This window comes from Eucalyptus grandis, chromosome 3, assembly GCF_016545825.1.
Source record: "Eucalyptus grandis isolate ANBG69807.140 chromosome 3, ASM1654582v1, whole genome shotgun sequence".
NCBI classification, from domain to species: Eukaryota; Viridiplantae; Streptophyta; class Magnoliopsida; order Myrtales; family Myrtaceae; genus Eucalyptus; species Eucalyptus grandis.
In genome coordinates, this window is record NC_052614.1 from 3,043,453 (window position 1) to 3,060,212 (window position 16,760).

At 37.4% G+C, this 16,760-nt stretch overlaps 1 protein-coding gene across 1 annotated transcript; it reads left to right on the forward strand.

The window, feature by feature from the left end:
* Positions 1-11,018: 11,018 nt before the first annotated feature.
* LOC104436121 lies at positions 11,019-14,730 on the forward strand (the record flags this gene model as incomplete). The annotated part of the gene is made up of 7 exons (XM_039308662.1): positions 11,019-12,159; positions 12,261-12,392; positions 12,503-12,712; positions 13,325-13,597; positions 13,814-14,051; positions 14,147-14,297; positions 14,392-14,730. Coding segments are annotated over 7 exons (2,454 nt in total), but the record flags the coding sequence as incomplete, so codon positions are not given.
* Positions 14,731-16,760: the final 2,030 nt, after the last annotated feature.

Sequence of the window (16,760 nt, forward strand, 5' to 3'; positions counted from 1 at the left end):
GACAAGCACATGAAGTTGTAGCAACAAATTCTGCTTCAGTTGTTGATAAAGTAACAATTGATTGCTTCTTTGAAGACCATGAAACCGCCCTTGAACCAAGCATGAATACATACCCTGAAGTACTTCTTCTATCATCAACATCTCCAACATAATCGCTATCTGTAAACTTAAACAAATCTGACTTTTCTCCCTTTTATAGAACAGCCCAAAATTTTTAGTTCCTTGCAAATAGCGAAAAATCCTTTTTACAGCTTGTAAATGTAACTCTGTTCGTTGCTCCATATACCTGCTTATAAGGCTCACAGCATATATGATATCTGGTCTTGTCCCTGTCAAATACATTAGACTTCAACAATTTGCTTGTAGAGAGTGCTATCCACTTTGCTTCCATTAGGATCTTTCAAGAGCTTCAATCCAACTTCAGTTGGAGTAGTCACAATGTTACAATTATTCATTTGAAACCTGTCCAAAATCTCTTGAACATACTTCTTTTGAGACATAAAGATTCCAGCTGCAGATTGAATTACTTCTATGCCCAAAAAATAATGCATCAATCCAAGATCAGTCATCTCAAATTCATCCATCATAGACTCCTTGAATTTGTCAAACATGGCACTATCACTCCCAGTAAAAATAAGATCATCCACATATAAGCATACAAGAAGAAACTTTCCACCATCACCAATTTTAATAAAGAGTGTATGCTCATATGAAAATTTTCTAAAACCTTTCTTCAGGAAATAGGCATCAATGCAACTATACCAAGCTCGGGGAGCTTGTTTTAACCCATATAGTGCCTTTTTTAATTTATAAACTTTATGTTCACTACCGAGCTTCACATAACCAGAAGGTTGATCAACAAATACCTTTTCTTGAAGATCACCACACAAGAAAGTTGACTTCACATCCAATTGGAAGATAGGCCATGAATTCTGCGCTGCTAATGCAATTACCAATCTGATTGTGTCAAGTCTTGCTATAGGTGCAAATACTTCTTTGTAATCCACTCCAAATTCTTGCTTGTAGCCTTTCGCCACCAAGCGCGCCTTATACTTATCAACTTCACCATTCTTGTTCAATTTTGTCTTGTACACCCACTTGACTCCGATTGTTTTGTGTTATTTTGGAAGATCTCGTTAACTCCCAAGTGTTATTCCTCTCAATAGCAGCTGCAATTTCTTCATCCATTGCTATCCTCCAATTTTCTTTTCATACTGTTTCATCAAAAGTTGTTGGATCACAATATGAAAACAAAGCAAAATGGATAAGTGGATCTTCATATTGATCAACTCATGTTACTTCATAATCACTCATCCATGCAGGCCTTTGTCGAACACGATGAGGCCGATCTTGAGTTCCGCAGAATCATGAACTTTTGTACTTGGACACTTGCCTGGCGATTTGGGTTGTTGTGGATTGCTGCACCAGCTCATTTTCATCTTCAAAATTCGTTGGAATTTGCTTACCAACACCTTGCTCACCCCACGGCCAAGTTTGTTCTTCATCAAAAATCACATCACAATCGATAATGATTTTCTTGGTCATAGGCTCATAAAGTTTATAGGCTTTTGATTGATCACTTATGCCAAGAAAAACACATTTGACTCCCTTGTCATCTAGCTTCTTCCTCTTTTGGTCAGGAACATGGGCGTAGGCAATACACCCAAAAATCCTAAAGTGATCTACTGCAGGTCTTCAATTGCTCCATGCTTCTTCCGGTGTCATATTTTGAACAGCTAGAGTGGGACTTTTATTTAAAATATGAATGCTCCAATTGACTGCTTCAGGCCAGAAACTTTTTGGAATTCCACTTCCCCTCAATAGACTTCGCACCATATTCATAATGGTACAATTCTTCCTCTCACATATGCCATTTTGTTATGGTGTATAGGCTGCTGTAAGTTGTCTCTTGATGCCATGTTTCACACAAAAATCTATAAACTCAAGTGAGTTATACTCTCCACCATGATCCGTGCGAAGGATCTTTATTTGATTTCCTCCATCCTTTTCAACAAGTGCTTTGAAGTTCTTAAAAGCTGCAAAAGCTTTAGATTTTTCTTGCAAAAAATACACCCAAATCTTCCGGCTAAAATCATCGATGAAGGTAATGATATACTGTTTACCTCCATTGGAAATTGGAGATATTGGTTCGCAAATATCTGAATGAACCAACGCCAACGGACTTTTTGCTCTCCACGATTTTCTTTGTGGAAATTGAGCATGATGTTGCTTGCTAACAACACAATCTTCACAAATTTCCAAAGGAGCAGAGATTTGAGGAAGACCCTCCACCATCTCTTTTTTATATAGTGTTTGCAACCCACCGAAATTAAGATGCCCATAGCGAAAATGCCATAACCAAGCTTCCTCCTTCAATCTTGCAGAGAAACATGAATTTGTAGTGTTGTGGAGATACAATGGAAACATCCAATTGCCCGTCATTTTGACTTGGCAATTAAACCTTCTCATCTTGGATTCTGCAAATCCCACCTTTAATAGAGATTTCATATCCCTTCTCTTGTAGTTGACCAAAACTTAACAAATTAGTCTTCAATTCAGGGACATACAATACATTTGAGATAGTTTGTACCAAAGTCCCTTTTGGATTAATTGCCACTGTTCCTTTCCCCATCACTGACACAATGGAATTATCACCAAACTTTATGGTGTTTTTGTACGTTTCGTCTAGATCAAAAAACATTTTCTTGTCTCCACACATGTGATTGCTATAACCAATGTCGAGATACCACATGTTTGATTGAGTTTCTTCCTTCTCATGGCACACCATTAAAAGAGATATTTCTTCTTCTTTTTCAGCAAAGTTAGTTTTTCAATTCTTTGTTTATTCAAATTAGTTCGACATTCAGATTTGTAATGCCCATACCTGTGGCATCTAAAACAGTCCACTTTGGATTTGTCTGCTGACCTTGGCCTAAAACCAGTTGAATGTCGTCCTCCACGACCTCTTCCTCTCCCTTGGAAATCATGATAGGAATAGCTTTCAGACTTTTGATCAAAGCTGAAGTTGCTACGATCGTTGTTCTTCCTTCCTCTGCCTCTTCCTTTGTTCACCCTTGCTATTGATGAAGAATGATCTCCAGTTGAGACCTTCAAAACTTGCTCTTCCGTCTCTTGTTGTAGGAGTTTTTGTTCATGAAGTAACAAGGATCCTTGCAACTCATCAATGGAAAGTTCTTCAATGTCCTTGGCTTCTTCTATGGAACAAACAATAAAGTCGAACTTTGGTGTCAAAGATCGAATAATCTTTTCAACGATGATGACATCCTCCATCTTGTCGCCATAAATCACATCTTATTAACTATTGCCATTGTCCGAGAGAAGAAATTTATGATTGTCTCTTCCGACTTCATTCGTAGCAATTCAAACTCCGAACGAAGCATTTGAAGCTACTACCTCTTTGCTCTTGCTGAGCCTTGATACTTTTTCTTCATGGAATCCCATATTTCCTTGGAAGTATCCTTGCAAAGAATTGTCTCCAAAATAGATCTGTCAATTACTTGGAAAAGATTGTTTTTGGCCTTGAGATCCTTCAATTTTAATGCATCCAAAGCCATTCTTTGCGCTGCCGTTAACACAACTCCTTCATCAAGTTCGGCAACTCCCAAAGAAACAACATCCCAATACTCCTTGGACTTGAAAAAATTCTCCATTAGCATGCTCCAATAATTATAGTGACCATCAAAGTGTGGAATAGCAGGTTGTACAAATGTTTCTGAGGCCATTACTACTACTGCAAAACAGAACCACCACAAAAGCAACCTGCTGCTGCTACAAATGAAAATAACCTGCTACAATACTCTCCTTTGATTGCTACAAACGAAAGTACTTGCTACAATAAAACTCTCTTTTGGTTCTCACCTTTTTACAGCACTCAAACACACACTTTTCTTCCTAACCTCAGCTCTGATACCAATGTTAAAAAACAAAGGAGATGTTGATTTGCAGATATGCACAAGAGCAGCGTTAAAAACAGAGGAGAATAGAGAAGATATTGATATACACAAAAACAGAGGAACCGTCTGCAGAACCACACACATAAAAAAACTGACGCCATAGCCTTTATATAGGCTTTACAAAAACAAATAACCACCACACCCCACTAACTTCACACGTACAACAACCAATCCACATAATAGAAGTGGCTTAATAGACTATTAACATATAAAAAACAAACTAGAAACATTGACTCGTTCAACACGACCAAGGTGAGAGAAGGCGTCGTCGCGCCGCCATTTGAGAGGAAAGGACTGAAGAATGAGGCATCTCGTAAGCTACGTGAGCTTAGATGGGATTATTGATTAGGTTTTGAGATTACACTCTTAACTTCACCGTACCATTCTTTAAGAAATTGAATATATATATATATATATATAAATTGGTCCAATCCAGGCGTTTTTGTTCCCACCATGGAATCATAAACCAAATAAAAATCAATAGTTCCATAAAATTGGAACCAAGAACTGGATCAATGCTGCCTAGAACCACCCGAAATTAGTTAGTTCGATCCAATCTAGGCGGTCCTAGTTTGTTTGGTCCATCTTGCTCAATCCTAGCTCAAATGTTCCTTCTTTTGTTTTGTACCCTATTAAGAGAAATATATATATATATATATATATATATATATATATAATATAAAGTCATAAACTTATTACATTAATATCAATTCGATCATAAACTTTTTAATTTGATCAATTTAATTTTAAAATTTTTTACATTAATACAAAGTTAGTTCATTCACCTAACTTAGGTAAAAAATTGTTGATATGAACGTCAGTCATTTTATGTGGCATGACCAAAGCTTGATGAAAATATTTTTAAATAATATTTTAACAACTTTTCGAAATTTTTTTTTATGATTTTTGTTTTTCTTTTTCTTTTTCTATTATTATTTTTCTTTTTTCGCCTTTCATTTTGGCCAACAAGGGCCAACAAACTCGTGAGCCGTTGGATGGCTTAAATTAGTGAAAAATTGTTGACGTGGATACCGATTATTTTTCGCATTTTTTACGCAACACGATAAATACTAACATGAACTTTTTTTTTTTTTGAAAATTTAGTTGGAATGAGGTGACTCTCATCCGGTCGTTGGGATAGAGTGGGTTCGTGCTCTGTTAAAAAGAGTTTTTAAAATATAAAGTCAACTTACGATTCTAGAAAATGCCACATGTAGCCCAAGCAAGTACTTTACGTGACTAGTACATATATTACTTAAAATTGAATCGGGATTGTTAGATTTGGAGAACCCACATGGGACCGCCCTTTTTAATGGTCCACACTGAAATTAGAATATGAACTCACCCCCGCAAACTAATTTCTCTTTGCAGCCCATATGTGTGTCTATATTTATATAAAGGTTCAAATTAGTTAGATCTATCGTGGCGACGGGGTGAGTGTGTGGATTCAAGCCAGCATGCCGGTAGAGCAGATTGTGTTCGGCTTCCCCTTCTACGGGCGTGCATTTGCCCTCACAGATGCCAACGATCACAGCTACTTCGCGCCTGTCACCAGGTCGGCGATATCCTCCAACGGAAATATCATGTACAATCAAATCACAACATACATATCCCAAAATGGCGCTACCATGGTGTACAACTCTATGGTGGTGTTTGCCTATTGCTATGTTGGGATGACATGGATCAATTACGATATTACACAAACTATCTCTACCAACGTCGCGTACTCCAAGGGAAGAGGACTTAAAGGTTACTTTGCGTGACATGTGGCTGGTGATGACAATTGGGTTCTCTCTCGAGCAAGTAAATTTATGAGATTTATGTTACATAGCATCAATCATGGAAAAATTATCCAAAAAATTTCAAACTTATTATACTTTTGTCAATTCAATTATAAACCGTTCAATTTTATTACTTAAGTCTTCAATTTTTTTTTATGTTTTACCACTTGAATCAATTTGGTTAATTTTATTTGGCAATTGCTGATGTGGATACCGACCATTGTATGTGACATGATTCATACGATATTGACAATTTTTAATAATATTTTAATATTTTATCAAATTATTTACTAATTTTATTTTTTATTTTTTCTCTATTCTACTCTTCTCCTTCTTTTCTTCTTATATTTTTTTTCCTACTTATCTCTTCCTTTTTCTATTTTTTTAATTTTCTTTTCCCCTCCACTAGCAATTGTCAACCCAGCCATCAACGAGGCCTGATGGTGGTTGACAAAGGGGAAAATGGAAAGAGAAAGAATTTAAAAATAAAAAAGAAGAAGAGAAAAGAGAAAAAAAAAACCTAAAAATTATTAAAATTTGTCCATGTCGGCGCATCATGACAAGTAAGAAGGTCAACTTTCATGTCAACAATTTCTAGCAAAAAAATGATTGAATTGACTCAATTGGCAAAACGTAAAATTATTTATGATTTAATTGAGAAAATTGAAAGATTTATGATTGAGTCAGCAAAAATTTAATAGATTTAGGACATTTTGGAAATTTTGTAGTATACATTCTATTTCCCAAGTTTAACCCGAAGCCTAGCTACATATAGTATAGTAAATGTCTTTCAAACATCATCTTATCAAGTCCATAACTCCTTAAAAAAAAAAAAATCCCTGTGTTTAAATCAAATTTACACTGCATGTTCATCTAAGATGGAAGGAGATTCTTTTTAGAGATATTGCAATTCACCATAGTTAATATCAGAATAGACTTAGTCATTTGAGGAACAATGTTTTTTTTTTTTTTTTTTTTCCCAATGTACTGAAGTACAAGAGTGTGAAGGAAAGGAAAATCTTGCTAAGCTCTCTATGTCCAAGGGAGAATAAATGGATCTGGATGTTTGACTTTTTAAATAACGCACACACACACTTATATATAAGTCAAGTCCGACCCCGTTTTATTCAATCTTATATTGATTAGATCATTTTGCACGAAGAGGCAGTTTGCATTGGGGAAGCAAAAAGCCTATCACGTCAACAAATGGTCAAACTGATATTTATTTTCAAAGATGTCAGAGATTTGGTTCCACTTCGTCGTATCCATCCTTGCCTGTTTCCTCCCTGCATGCTCTGACTAAAGAAAAATGTCAAAACTTTTCCCGATTAGCGGATCAAATTTATCAATCTAATTCTAGTCTCCTTCAATTTTCAACCTGTTGTTGCAAGCTTCAATTTCGTGGTGACCTAGACGACGTCAGAGGAGACATTATTTACTCGTGTTAATCGAAGTTTGGTCCACTAATGTGAAGGATTTATGGCATCCCATCTCACAGTAAAATGTACTCTTAGCGGAGGAACTAAAGCAAGATCCAATGATGTAATGGTAAACTTGTATAATTTTTATTATATAAAAAGAATAGAAATACGTTTGGTAAATTTGTATAATTTTTTTCATTTCTTTTAATTTTTTAATTATTTTATTTTATTTTTTCCTTTTTTATTTTTTCTTCCTTTTAGCCGGTTGCCAGCCTTGGCCATGGCTAGCGACCAATTGACTAGGGCCAACAGCCTCGCCCAGCCACGGCAAGGCTCACCGGCTGGCGTGAGGTCGGCCTCATTGGGGGCCCGCGATGCTCCGGCATGGTTGCCGGCCCTCGACGGCCGGTCGCTAGAGTTGCGACCCTCGCCAAGCCACCGACCATGGCCGAAATCGACGACCGACCAAAGAAAAAGAAGAAGAAAAGAAATAGAAGGAAAATAGAAGAGAAAAATTATTTCTCGGAAGTGCTTTCTCGGAAACAAGAAACAAGTTTTTCTTGTTTCTTCTTTTCCGTTCCAAACCCGTTCCTGGGAACAAAAAATAGATGTTTTGTTCTCCGGAACAAAAGTATAAACAAACGTGTTTATGTTCTTTTTTTATTCCCTGGAACCAAAGAACATAATTTGTGTTTCGAGGAACAAAAAAAAAAAAAAAACACAAACAAGCAGGCCCTTAATGCAGCGTAGGTCTTCTTAATGATGTATGAGAGCTTGTAAGTTTCATCTTAGGAGGTTGGCGTCACACCCCAATTCCACAAGGATAGAAGCATGACATAATTGTCCTTTCTCCAATTTCAACTTGGTATTACAGCTTCAAGTTCGTGGTGACCTCGATGACGTTAGAGGAGACATTATTTACTAATGTTAATCGGAAGCTTGCTCCAATAATGTGATGGATTTATAGTATTGCATCTCACTATAAAATCTATTCTTAGGCCATGTTTGGTAACCATCTTATTTTCTTGTTTTTTGTTCTTTTGTTCCCTAGAAAACTGGAACAAAAAAAGAATAGAAATCCATTTGATAATGTCAACTAATTTTTCCATTATCCGAAACAAATTAGTAGCTAGGGAATAGATTTGGAACAAAACTAGAATTATAAAAAAAAAAAAAACCTACATCTTTGTTCCCAGAACAAAAAGAGAAATATGGCCATTTAAAAAAGATAAGCTCATCGTAACCTAATGTTCGTCTTTTACACAATCAACACAAGGTCCGCCTCCTAACCAAATCCAAGTCCCCATTTTTGGAATAAAAAATAAAATATACAACAATTCTGAGATTTAGGAAAAAAAGTAGAAATCAAATTTTGAGTAGTTTTACTAGATTATAGTGTTAATTCTAGTTTAGAATTAGTTTAACATATAAAAAAAATGTGAATCTTTTGATGAAAATTGGATTCAAAATTGAATAAGCTTTTAGGCTTTACTATATGGATTTTTCAATACCGCTTTCTTTTAGAGACAATACTAGGTCATGAAAGTTTGGTGACTCCAGTATTCTTCTTTTAAGATTCCATTGGAGACATCCTTTAAGATCATCTACAATTTTGTTTTAATAGAAAATTATATGGCTTTGAACAAGTGTTTTGCATTACAATTTGTCTTGTGTTATAGCAATCAAATAGTCTATGCTCCACGAATTTTTGATGTCATTTGCTTGAAGATTTGATGAGTTTGTGCAAATAAGCACACCAAAGATCACTTCCATCCTCAATTGTTCCGCCATTGTCCATTTTATCAAGCAACGTTGGCTCTTCTTCTTATAGTTAAAAAGTTTAAAAGGTATATGCACTTTTTATTATAATGCCCAAAGATTTACTACCAACATCCTCGCATTATGAATTATAAACAAGCGAGACTCTTTGTTGTCATTTCCAACCATTCATCTTTGACTCACCATTATGTTAGATTTTCTGAGAGCACTTTAGAATATTTTGGTCTATTAAATTCTTACAAAAGTCTAATTTTATTTAAACATGAATTTTTAGGTCTCCACGAACATTTTTATAATTAAATGAATAAAATTGAGAATATAAATTTTTAGGGTTGTACCAAACACATTTATGTTTGTTTTCTATTTTGAGAAAAAAATTCAGTTACCAAAAGCATTTTTATATTAAGAATTCAGAGAATAAAAATAGAAAAACTATTTCTAAATACAAATTATTTCCGAAAACAAAAATGTTATCAAACGTACCCTTATTGGATGAGCTAAAGCAAGATCCAATGGATTTATACAATCTAACATTAACATGGGTTTGATAGTCAGCACATAAACACATTAAGAATGCAAAGGAAAATAATGGATTTCAATAACCAATAGAGTAAAAGGATCTGAAAGGAATGAGTTAGAATGTTATTAAAATGTAAACGGGGAAAAGCAATGAAAAGAACGCGTATAGAGATGCATAACAAGATAGGCCTGATCATCGGTTGGATGCGGTGATACATGACCCGTATATTTGGTCAATCACATTCATTCCCAAAAGGGAAAAAGCCATAAAAATTTAAATTATACTCGACATGACATATTTAATCCAAACCATTTTTTTAACATAAAAAACCCTAAACTATTTTAACTGAGACATATTTATCATTTGTCAATATTTTGTTAAATGAATTTTCAGCCAAAATAACGTGATTTTAATTTTACTTAAGTCATGTGGACTAGGAGTGAGCATGGTTTCAAAGTAAAACCTGAAACCTAAGAATTAGACTGGTGGGTTCAGGTTTCAGGATCTAAAATATGTAGGGTAGGTTTCGAGTTGTAAAAATTAAATATCTCATTTTGAAAGGTAGGTTCCAAGTTCTCAATTAGCGAAACTTGAAACCTAGAACTTGGAACAATTTTTTGTGTTTTTCTTGATTTATGTCTTTGCGCGATCCTGCGATATCCTATAATGTTCGATAATAGGTGTATAATTTGGAACTACTATATGAGTTTTCATTTTATGATTGAGATTTTTTCTTTTTTAGTATTTGACTTTTTTCGAGTGTCTAAATATAAGTTATTGCAGTAAATTGTAGTAGTAAGTAATGGTTATTAAAGATGATAATTCACTATAATTGTTTAATTGATAATATAGGTGGAATCTAAGCAGACTCTAGAATTGATTTTAACCTGTAACATGGTAGATTCCAAATTTTTGGGTATATAAAGTATGTTCTAGATTCTAAAAAAATACACAACCAGTAGGTTTTAGATTTCAGGTTGAATTTGTATGGAATTTAGAACCACTTACCCTTAAGATAGGCACCATTAATGTTTATTTTTTGACGTCTCTATAGGTAGTTTTTAATGGTTTTATTGACAGAATTTTGGAAAAAGGTAAATGTATCACAAATTTATAATTTGAGATTTTTGGTGTCATAGAAAAAAAATTAAACTAAATATGTCTGCATATAATTTAAGATTATTATTATTTTTTTTTAGCTTTTTACCTTTCCCAAAATGAAAAGTCCACGGCCACGACCACGACCCGGGCGGAAGGCACCAGTAGACTCAAGATAGCGTAGCGATGGCATCCCGCAAAAAATGAGTCGTCTCTCCATGCGCCACGTTGCAAGAATTCGCCGAAAGTGAACCTTGACCAAACAACGGTCGAGGAATCAACCGTCCTCGTACATTGATCTGGCTGTAGAAGCGACGACACTCGAGTTCCTGTTTCCTACGTACTGTCTGAAGAAGCAATGACACTTTGGACTCGAGTTCTAGCTTCCTACGTAAACCCGATCAAAGGCCCCAGAAGAGCGGTCTTCTTCCTCCTCCCGTAATCTCAAGCCACCCACTTCCGCTTTCACATTCTGTTCCGAGCCGCCTCTCATGGCGGGCGAAGGCAAAATCGCCTGTCTCATCATCTTTTCCTCTGTCTCCGCCCATCTTCGGAGGCACAAACGTGGGTCAAGTCCGGTTACTTCTACGCCGGCAGCGAAATCCCGATCTCGGACATCGATTCCTCTTTGTTCTCTCACCTCATATGCGCTTTTGCTTACATCGACTCTTCGACCTATCAGCTCTCCGTCAACTCCTCCACCGAGCAATTCTTCACCACCTTCACGAGCACCGTGAAACGCAAGAATCCTTCGATCACCACTCTGCTATCAGTGTGGGCAGCAGCGTGGGCAGGCCGAGAGGATCCTTCAGCTTTCGTTTCGATGCTCAGTGAGTCTTCTTCAAGAAGGTCCTTTATCGAGTCTACCATAGAAAAGGCAAGGCTTTATGGGTTCAGTGGGGTTGATCTCTGTGGGGTCTTGCGCAGTAGGAGCATTAACGTGACCAATTTGAGTGCCCTTTTGCGGGAGTGGAGAGATGGAGTAGATGCCGAATCAAGAAAATCTGGGAAACCTCAGTTGCTGCTAGTAATGGCTGTGTATAGTCAACCCATTTTTAACTCCGTGAGTTACCCAATTGACTCAATTCGGAGAAATTTGGACTGGGTTCACCTAAGTGCGTATGATTACCATCTCCCCACCAGGGAAAGATTTGCTCTCCCTCACGCAGCTTTATTTGACCCAGCAAGCCAGAACAACACAGACTTCTGCATTACTTGGTTGCTGACTAGAGGATTTCCCGCAAGAAAGCTGGTTCTGGGCTTGCCCTACCATGGCTATGCTTGGCAGCTCGAGGATTCGAGCGCCGATGCCATTGGCTATCCAGCAGTGGGGCCTGCTGTGACGACGGATGGGTCATTTGGATACAAGGCTATAAAATCTTATATCCGAGATTTCGGTTATGGTGCCAGTCCTGTTTATAATGGTACATATGTGGTGAATCTTTTCAGAAAGGGATCGGTATGGATCAATTTCGATGGTCTGGAGGCCATCCGAGCCAAAGTAACTTATGCCAAGGAAAAGGGGCTCCTTGGTTACAATGTGTTTCAGGTCGGCAATGATCAGAACTGGGTCCTTTCTCGGACAGGTTAGGATTAAGTACCTCACAGGAATTTCTGAAGGTTTTAAAAATTATTGCATTGAAAATGTAGAACTAAAAGTAATTCAAAGACTTAATTGCCTTGTCAGCTCAAGAGGCCAGTGAAGATCAGCAACACAGGCGATGGTTCTGGCTTGTTATGCTTATTTCGATTGCTGTAATTGTTCTCCTTGTATTTGGTCCGATATGCTACTTACAGAGGAGAACATTGAAATCAAAAGGTACGTTTTCTATACTTTACTGGAGGATTACTGTAATTTTGTGGGAATCAGGAACATTGACTTAGGAAGAATTAAAGTTCTAGACACATTTTCTTGATGTTGGTTCGCAGGTATTTCAGGTGGAATAAAAGGATTTAGTAGCCGATTAAAGACTATGGTGTGTAAAGGTGAAAGTCTTCAGAGTTGTACTCGTAGTCTGCGAACATTTGGTTATGCTACCCTCAAAGCAGCAACTGATGACTTCTCAAGTGAAAATAAGCTTGGAGAGGGTGGATTTGGACCTGTTTACAAGGTAAAATATATGAGGCCATTCTTAAGCTAAAGATTATTATTTTCTGTTTCATTGCAAATCCCATGAAGTACGTGTTGGGAGAACGAACCACGATTGAGGGCCAGATTTGGTCCTTTTTTGCTCTATAACATGCGTTCGTTGTTGCATAATGCAAGCATGGAAAATAACTCACCCCCAAATGTTTTTCTTATTTTTTTACGCTCAAGAATATGTGGTCCTTCTCATTTATAGTCTGATTTATAATTGAGAAAGTGAAGGTAATGGGAACTTTTCGACCAAAAAAAAAAAAAAAAATGGTAATGGGAACTTGCTACCCGTACTATGAGAGAGCAAATCTTTTCATATGTTAAGCATAGGTATGCCGGCTTTCTCTGTAGCAGCTGCCAGTTGGTATGTTTATACTCGCAGTTTCAATCATTGAAGCTACATGCCTCTAAAAGCAGAAAGCTTGAGATATTTAGAGATGCAGCGTAGGTCTTCTTAATGATGGATGCAAGCTTGTAAGTTTCATTATAGGAGGTTGGACTTGGATGCCTTCTGCTCAAGTTTTGTTTTTCATTAATGTTCCTTGGGGTTATGTGACTTATGTCATAGACAAAACGCTGTCTTCCAGCATAAACACTGAAAAATTTTTTGTTAGTCTACCATGTTCAAGTGGAAGTCAGTTGCCCTGTTCTGACCATCAGCGTACCTGTTGCTCAGGGCAAGTTGCCGAAAGGACAGTACATTGCAGTGAAGAGACTTTCGAAAACTTCGAACCAAGGGCTCGAGGAGTTCAAGAACGAAGTTACGCTCACCGCCAGCCTGCAACATGTCAACCTCGTTCGCCTTATTGGATTTTGTACCAACAGGGAAGAAAAGATGCTGATCTATGAGTACATGCCAAATAAGAGCTTGGACTTCTACCTATTTGGTTTGACATCTTCCTTGCTTCTTAATATTCATTGAGCAAAACCTGGGTGTTTTTAAGTGACATCTAGTGTGATACTCCAAGAGGCTTAGATGGGTACCCAGTTCCGCTACAATGGCTAGGGCAGCTAGACCCCTTTTAGCATTTGGGGTACACAATGGTTTGCAATGTTCTAATTTCGCTTCCGGATCTGATAGTCTTTAGGTTTTGATGATGCAGATCCAATAAGGAAATATTCGCTGGATTGGGTGAAACGTGTTCATATCATAGAAGGCATTACACAGGGGCTTCTTTATCTCCAAGAATACTCGAATTTCACAATAATTCATCGAGACTTGAAAGCCAGCAATGTTCTATTGGATGATGAAATGAACCCCAAGATATCAGATTTTGGTTTGGCGAGAATATTCAAGAAGGATGACATTGAAGCAAATACCAGCCGAATTGTTGGGACGTAGTAAGAGAGCTAACTATGTCCTCCTAGTTTTACCTCATAGGTATTCTTCTGGTAAAAGTCTGCTTCTTAAAACCAATTTTTGTTCTTGTGTACAGTGGGTATGTTCCGCCAGAATATGTGAGGAAGGGCATATACTCGATGAAGTACGACGTCTACAGCTTTGGGGTACTACTGTTGCAAATCATCAGTGGTAGAAGGACCTCATGTTACTATGGCCTGAATGAAAATCTGAATCTTCTCGATTATGTAAGTAGAGATTATTTGTGATTCCAAAATTTTCTGGGCTCAATTTTAGGAACATGGATTTTGACTTTTAACCAACTGGCGTTCTTAATTTCAGGCATATGAGCAGTGGAAAGACGATAAATGCATGGAGTTCATTGACCTGTCTTTGGATGACTCTTCATCATCCTGTAAGTTCTTGAGATGCATGCAAGTGGCTCTTCTATGCGTGCAAGAGAAGCCTGGGGACAGGCCATCCATGTTGGAAGTCTATTCAATGCTCAAGAATGAATCCTCAGCTGTGAACTTCCCCAAGAAGCCTGCATTTTCAATTACCGAGGATGAAGATGAGGATGGCAAGTGCTTGCCCAAGGAAGCAATTCATTCAGTCAATGATGTATCAATTTCTGAATTGTTTCCTCGCTGATTGTACATTGCATAAATCCAATTCTGTGAATACTAAGAATCTTTTGTCAACGTATTGGGTTGCCTAGTACTTCGTTTCTCCCAGTGGCATTTTTTTTCCCAATTAATTGTAATATTATTTTTAAATTGTATATGTTTTTTACCATTTAGAGGCAGTTCAAGTTAGAAGTTAGGAAGTTAGGAGGATTAATTTCCAATTCAGTTTGATCCCACCTAGTAACCGAGAACCAGATTAAAGGGATTGGTTTTCAGTTTCTAGAATCGATTCAGTTCCCAAGCGGTCCAATGGAGCTGATCGCTTGCTCCATTTATTCCCAGCCTTTGCCCGATCACACCACGAACTCAAGGCGCCGTTCTCACAATCGGCTTGAGATGACTGAGTCACGGGCAAATCAGACCCCAAACCGCACGCATCCGGCAATATTCTTTCTTCTATCTTAATATAGGTTGAAGTGATTGGACGATTCAGAGACTTTTGCCTTCAGAGAACACAACTAGACCTAGAATCAAGCAAAAGTCTCGTGTAAATGAACCGCGAGACACGGAAAACGCGACACAAAAGAGGGCAAAATACAGATCATTACCTTGATGAGGATCGAGATGCAAGAAACAGAGCAAGAAAGGCGGCGAGAGTCGAGACGATACCGCGAGAGGGAGGCGTGAAGCTCGAGCGAAAGGGATGTGACTTAGGCAAGAGAAGGTGCCGCCGCGCTGCCATTTGAGAGTAGAACGAGAGGGACGAGAGGGAAAGAGACGAGGCGTGAGAAGCGAGAGAGAGAGAGAGAGAGAGGCGGAGGCAGCTAGGCACGACTGTGACTTAGTCTGTGAAGAATGAAGAACGAGGCACCTCCGGAGCTGCGCAAGCTAAGACGAGATTATTGACTAGGGTTTGAGTTTACACTCTTAACTTCACAGTGCTGCTCTTTAAGAAATTGACATATATATATTGATCCAATTCGAGCAGTTCGGTTCTCATCCTAGAATTGAGAACTGGAGCACAACTCCTTAGAATTGTCCACAATCCGCTAGTTTGGTCCAATTCGGGCGGTCCTAGTTCGGTCATCCATCTTGCTCACTACTTGTTCAAGTGTTCCTTCTTTTGTCTAGTAAACTCTTAAGGGAAAAATACTAAAAAAAGTACTAAACATAATACGTTAGTATCAATTCAGTTATAAACTTTTCAATGGAATCAATTTAGTCTTAAATATTTTCACATTAATACTAATTTAGTTCATTTGGCTAACGTAGGTTGGAAATCACTGACGTAAATGTCAGCCGTTCTACGTAGTATGATTAGTGCTAACGTGAATATTTTTAAATAATATTTTAACAAAATTTTGAATATTTTTTTTTATAATTTTTGTTTTCTTTCTTTTTCTATTAATTTTTTTGTGACGGCCTGAATTTTCGGATTTTGTTTTCGATTAAATAAATTGGGCCTTTTCGTCAACGTGCCATTACGCTATTCTTTACTTCTTTGATCACTCACGAGATAACCGAACTATCTCAGGGAAGTAATTAAGGAATCTAAATGCAATGGATTTGAGAATTCGACCAGGAATCAATTGCTTGACCGTGTTAATCTGCAATGGTCATTATGACACCGTCAAAAATCGATTAGAGATTGGAGATAGGTCGATTTGATGAGATATGTGATTAGTGTGTGGGTGATTTCACCTAATTGGAAAATTCCTGTCGAATGGTACTAAACCGATTTTTCTGTCATTTAAATACCGGTGTATGCGTATTTGAAATCTCGAGATTTTCACAACAACCAAAGTCGCTAATGAGTTGAAGATGTACATTGTGACGCGAGATAAATCGATCATGAGTCAATTGCAACAAAAGTTCCTAAAAGTTACCCGGTAGATTAGGTCACGCTAAAATCGTGTCGGATTGAAATTATTTGCGAATTTGAACCCGATTTCATAAATTGAAAGTTATGTTGTATCACGATTCATTTTAGGAATATCAACTCATCTTCCAAAGAATTTTCGAAGATTTCGGGATTTTTACGGAAAATTGATTCGGATGTTACGGAAAAATAACGGAAATTCGGAT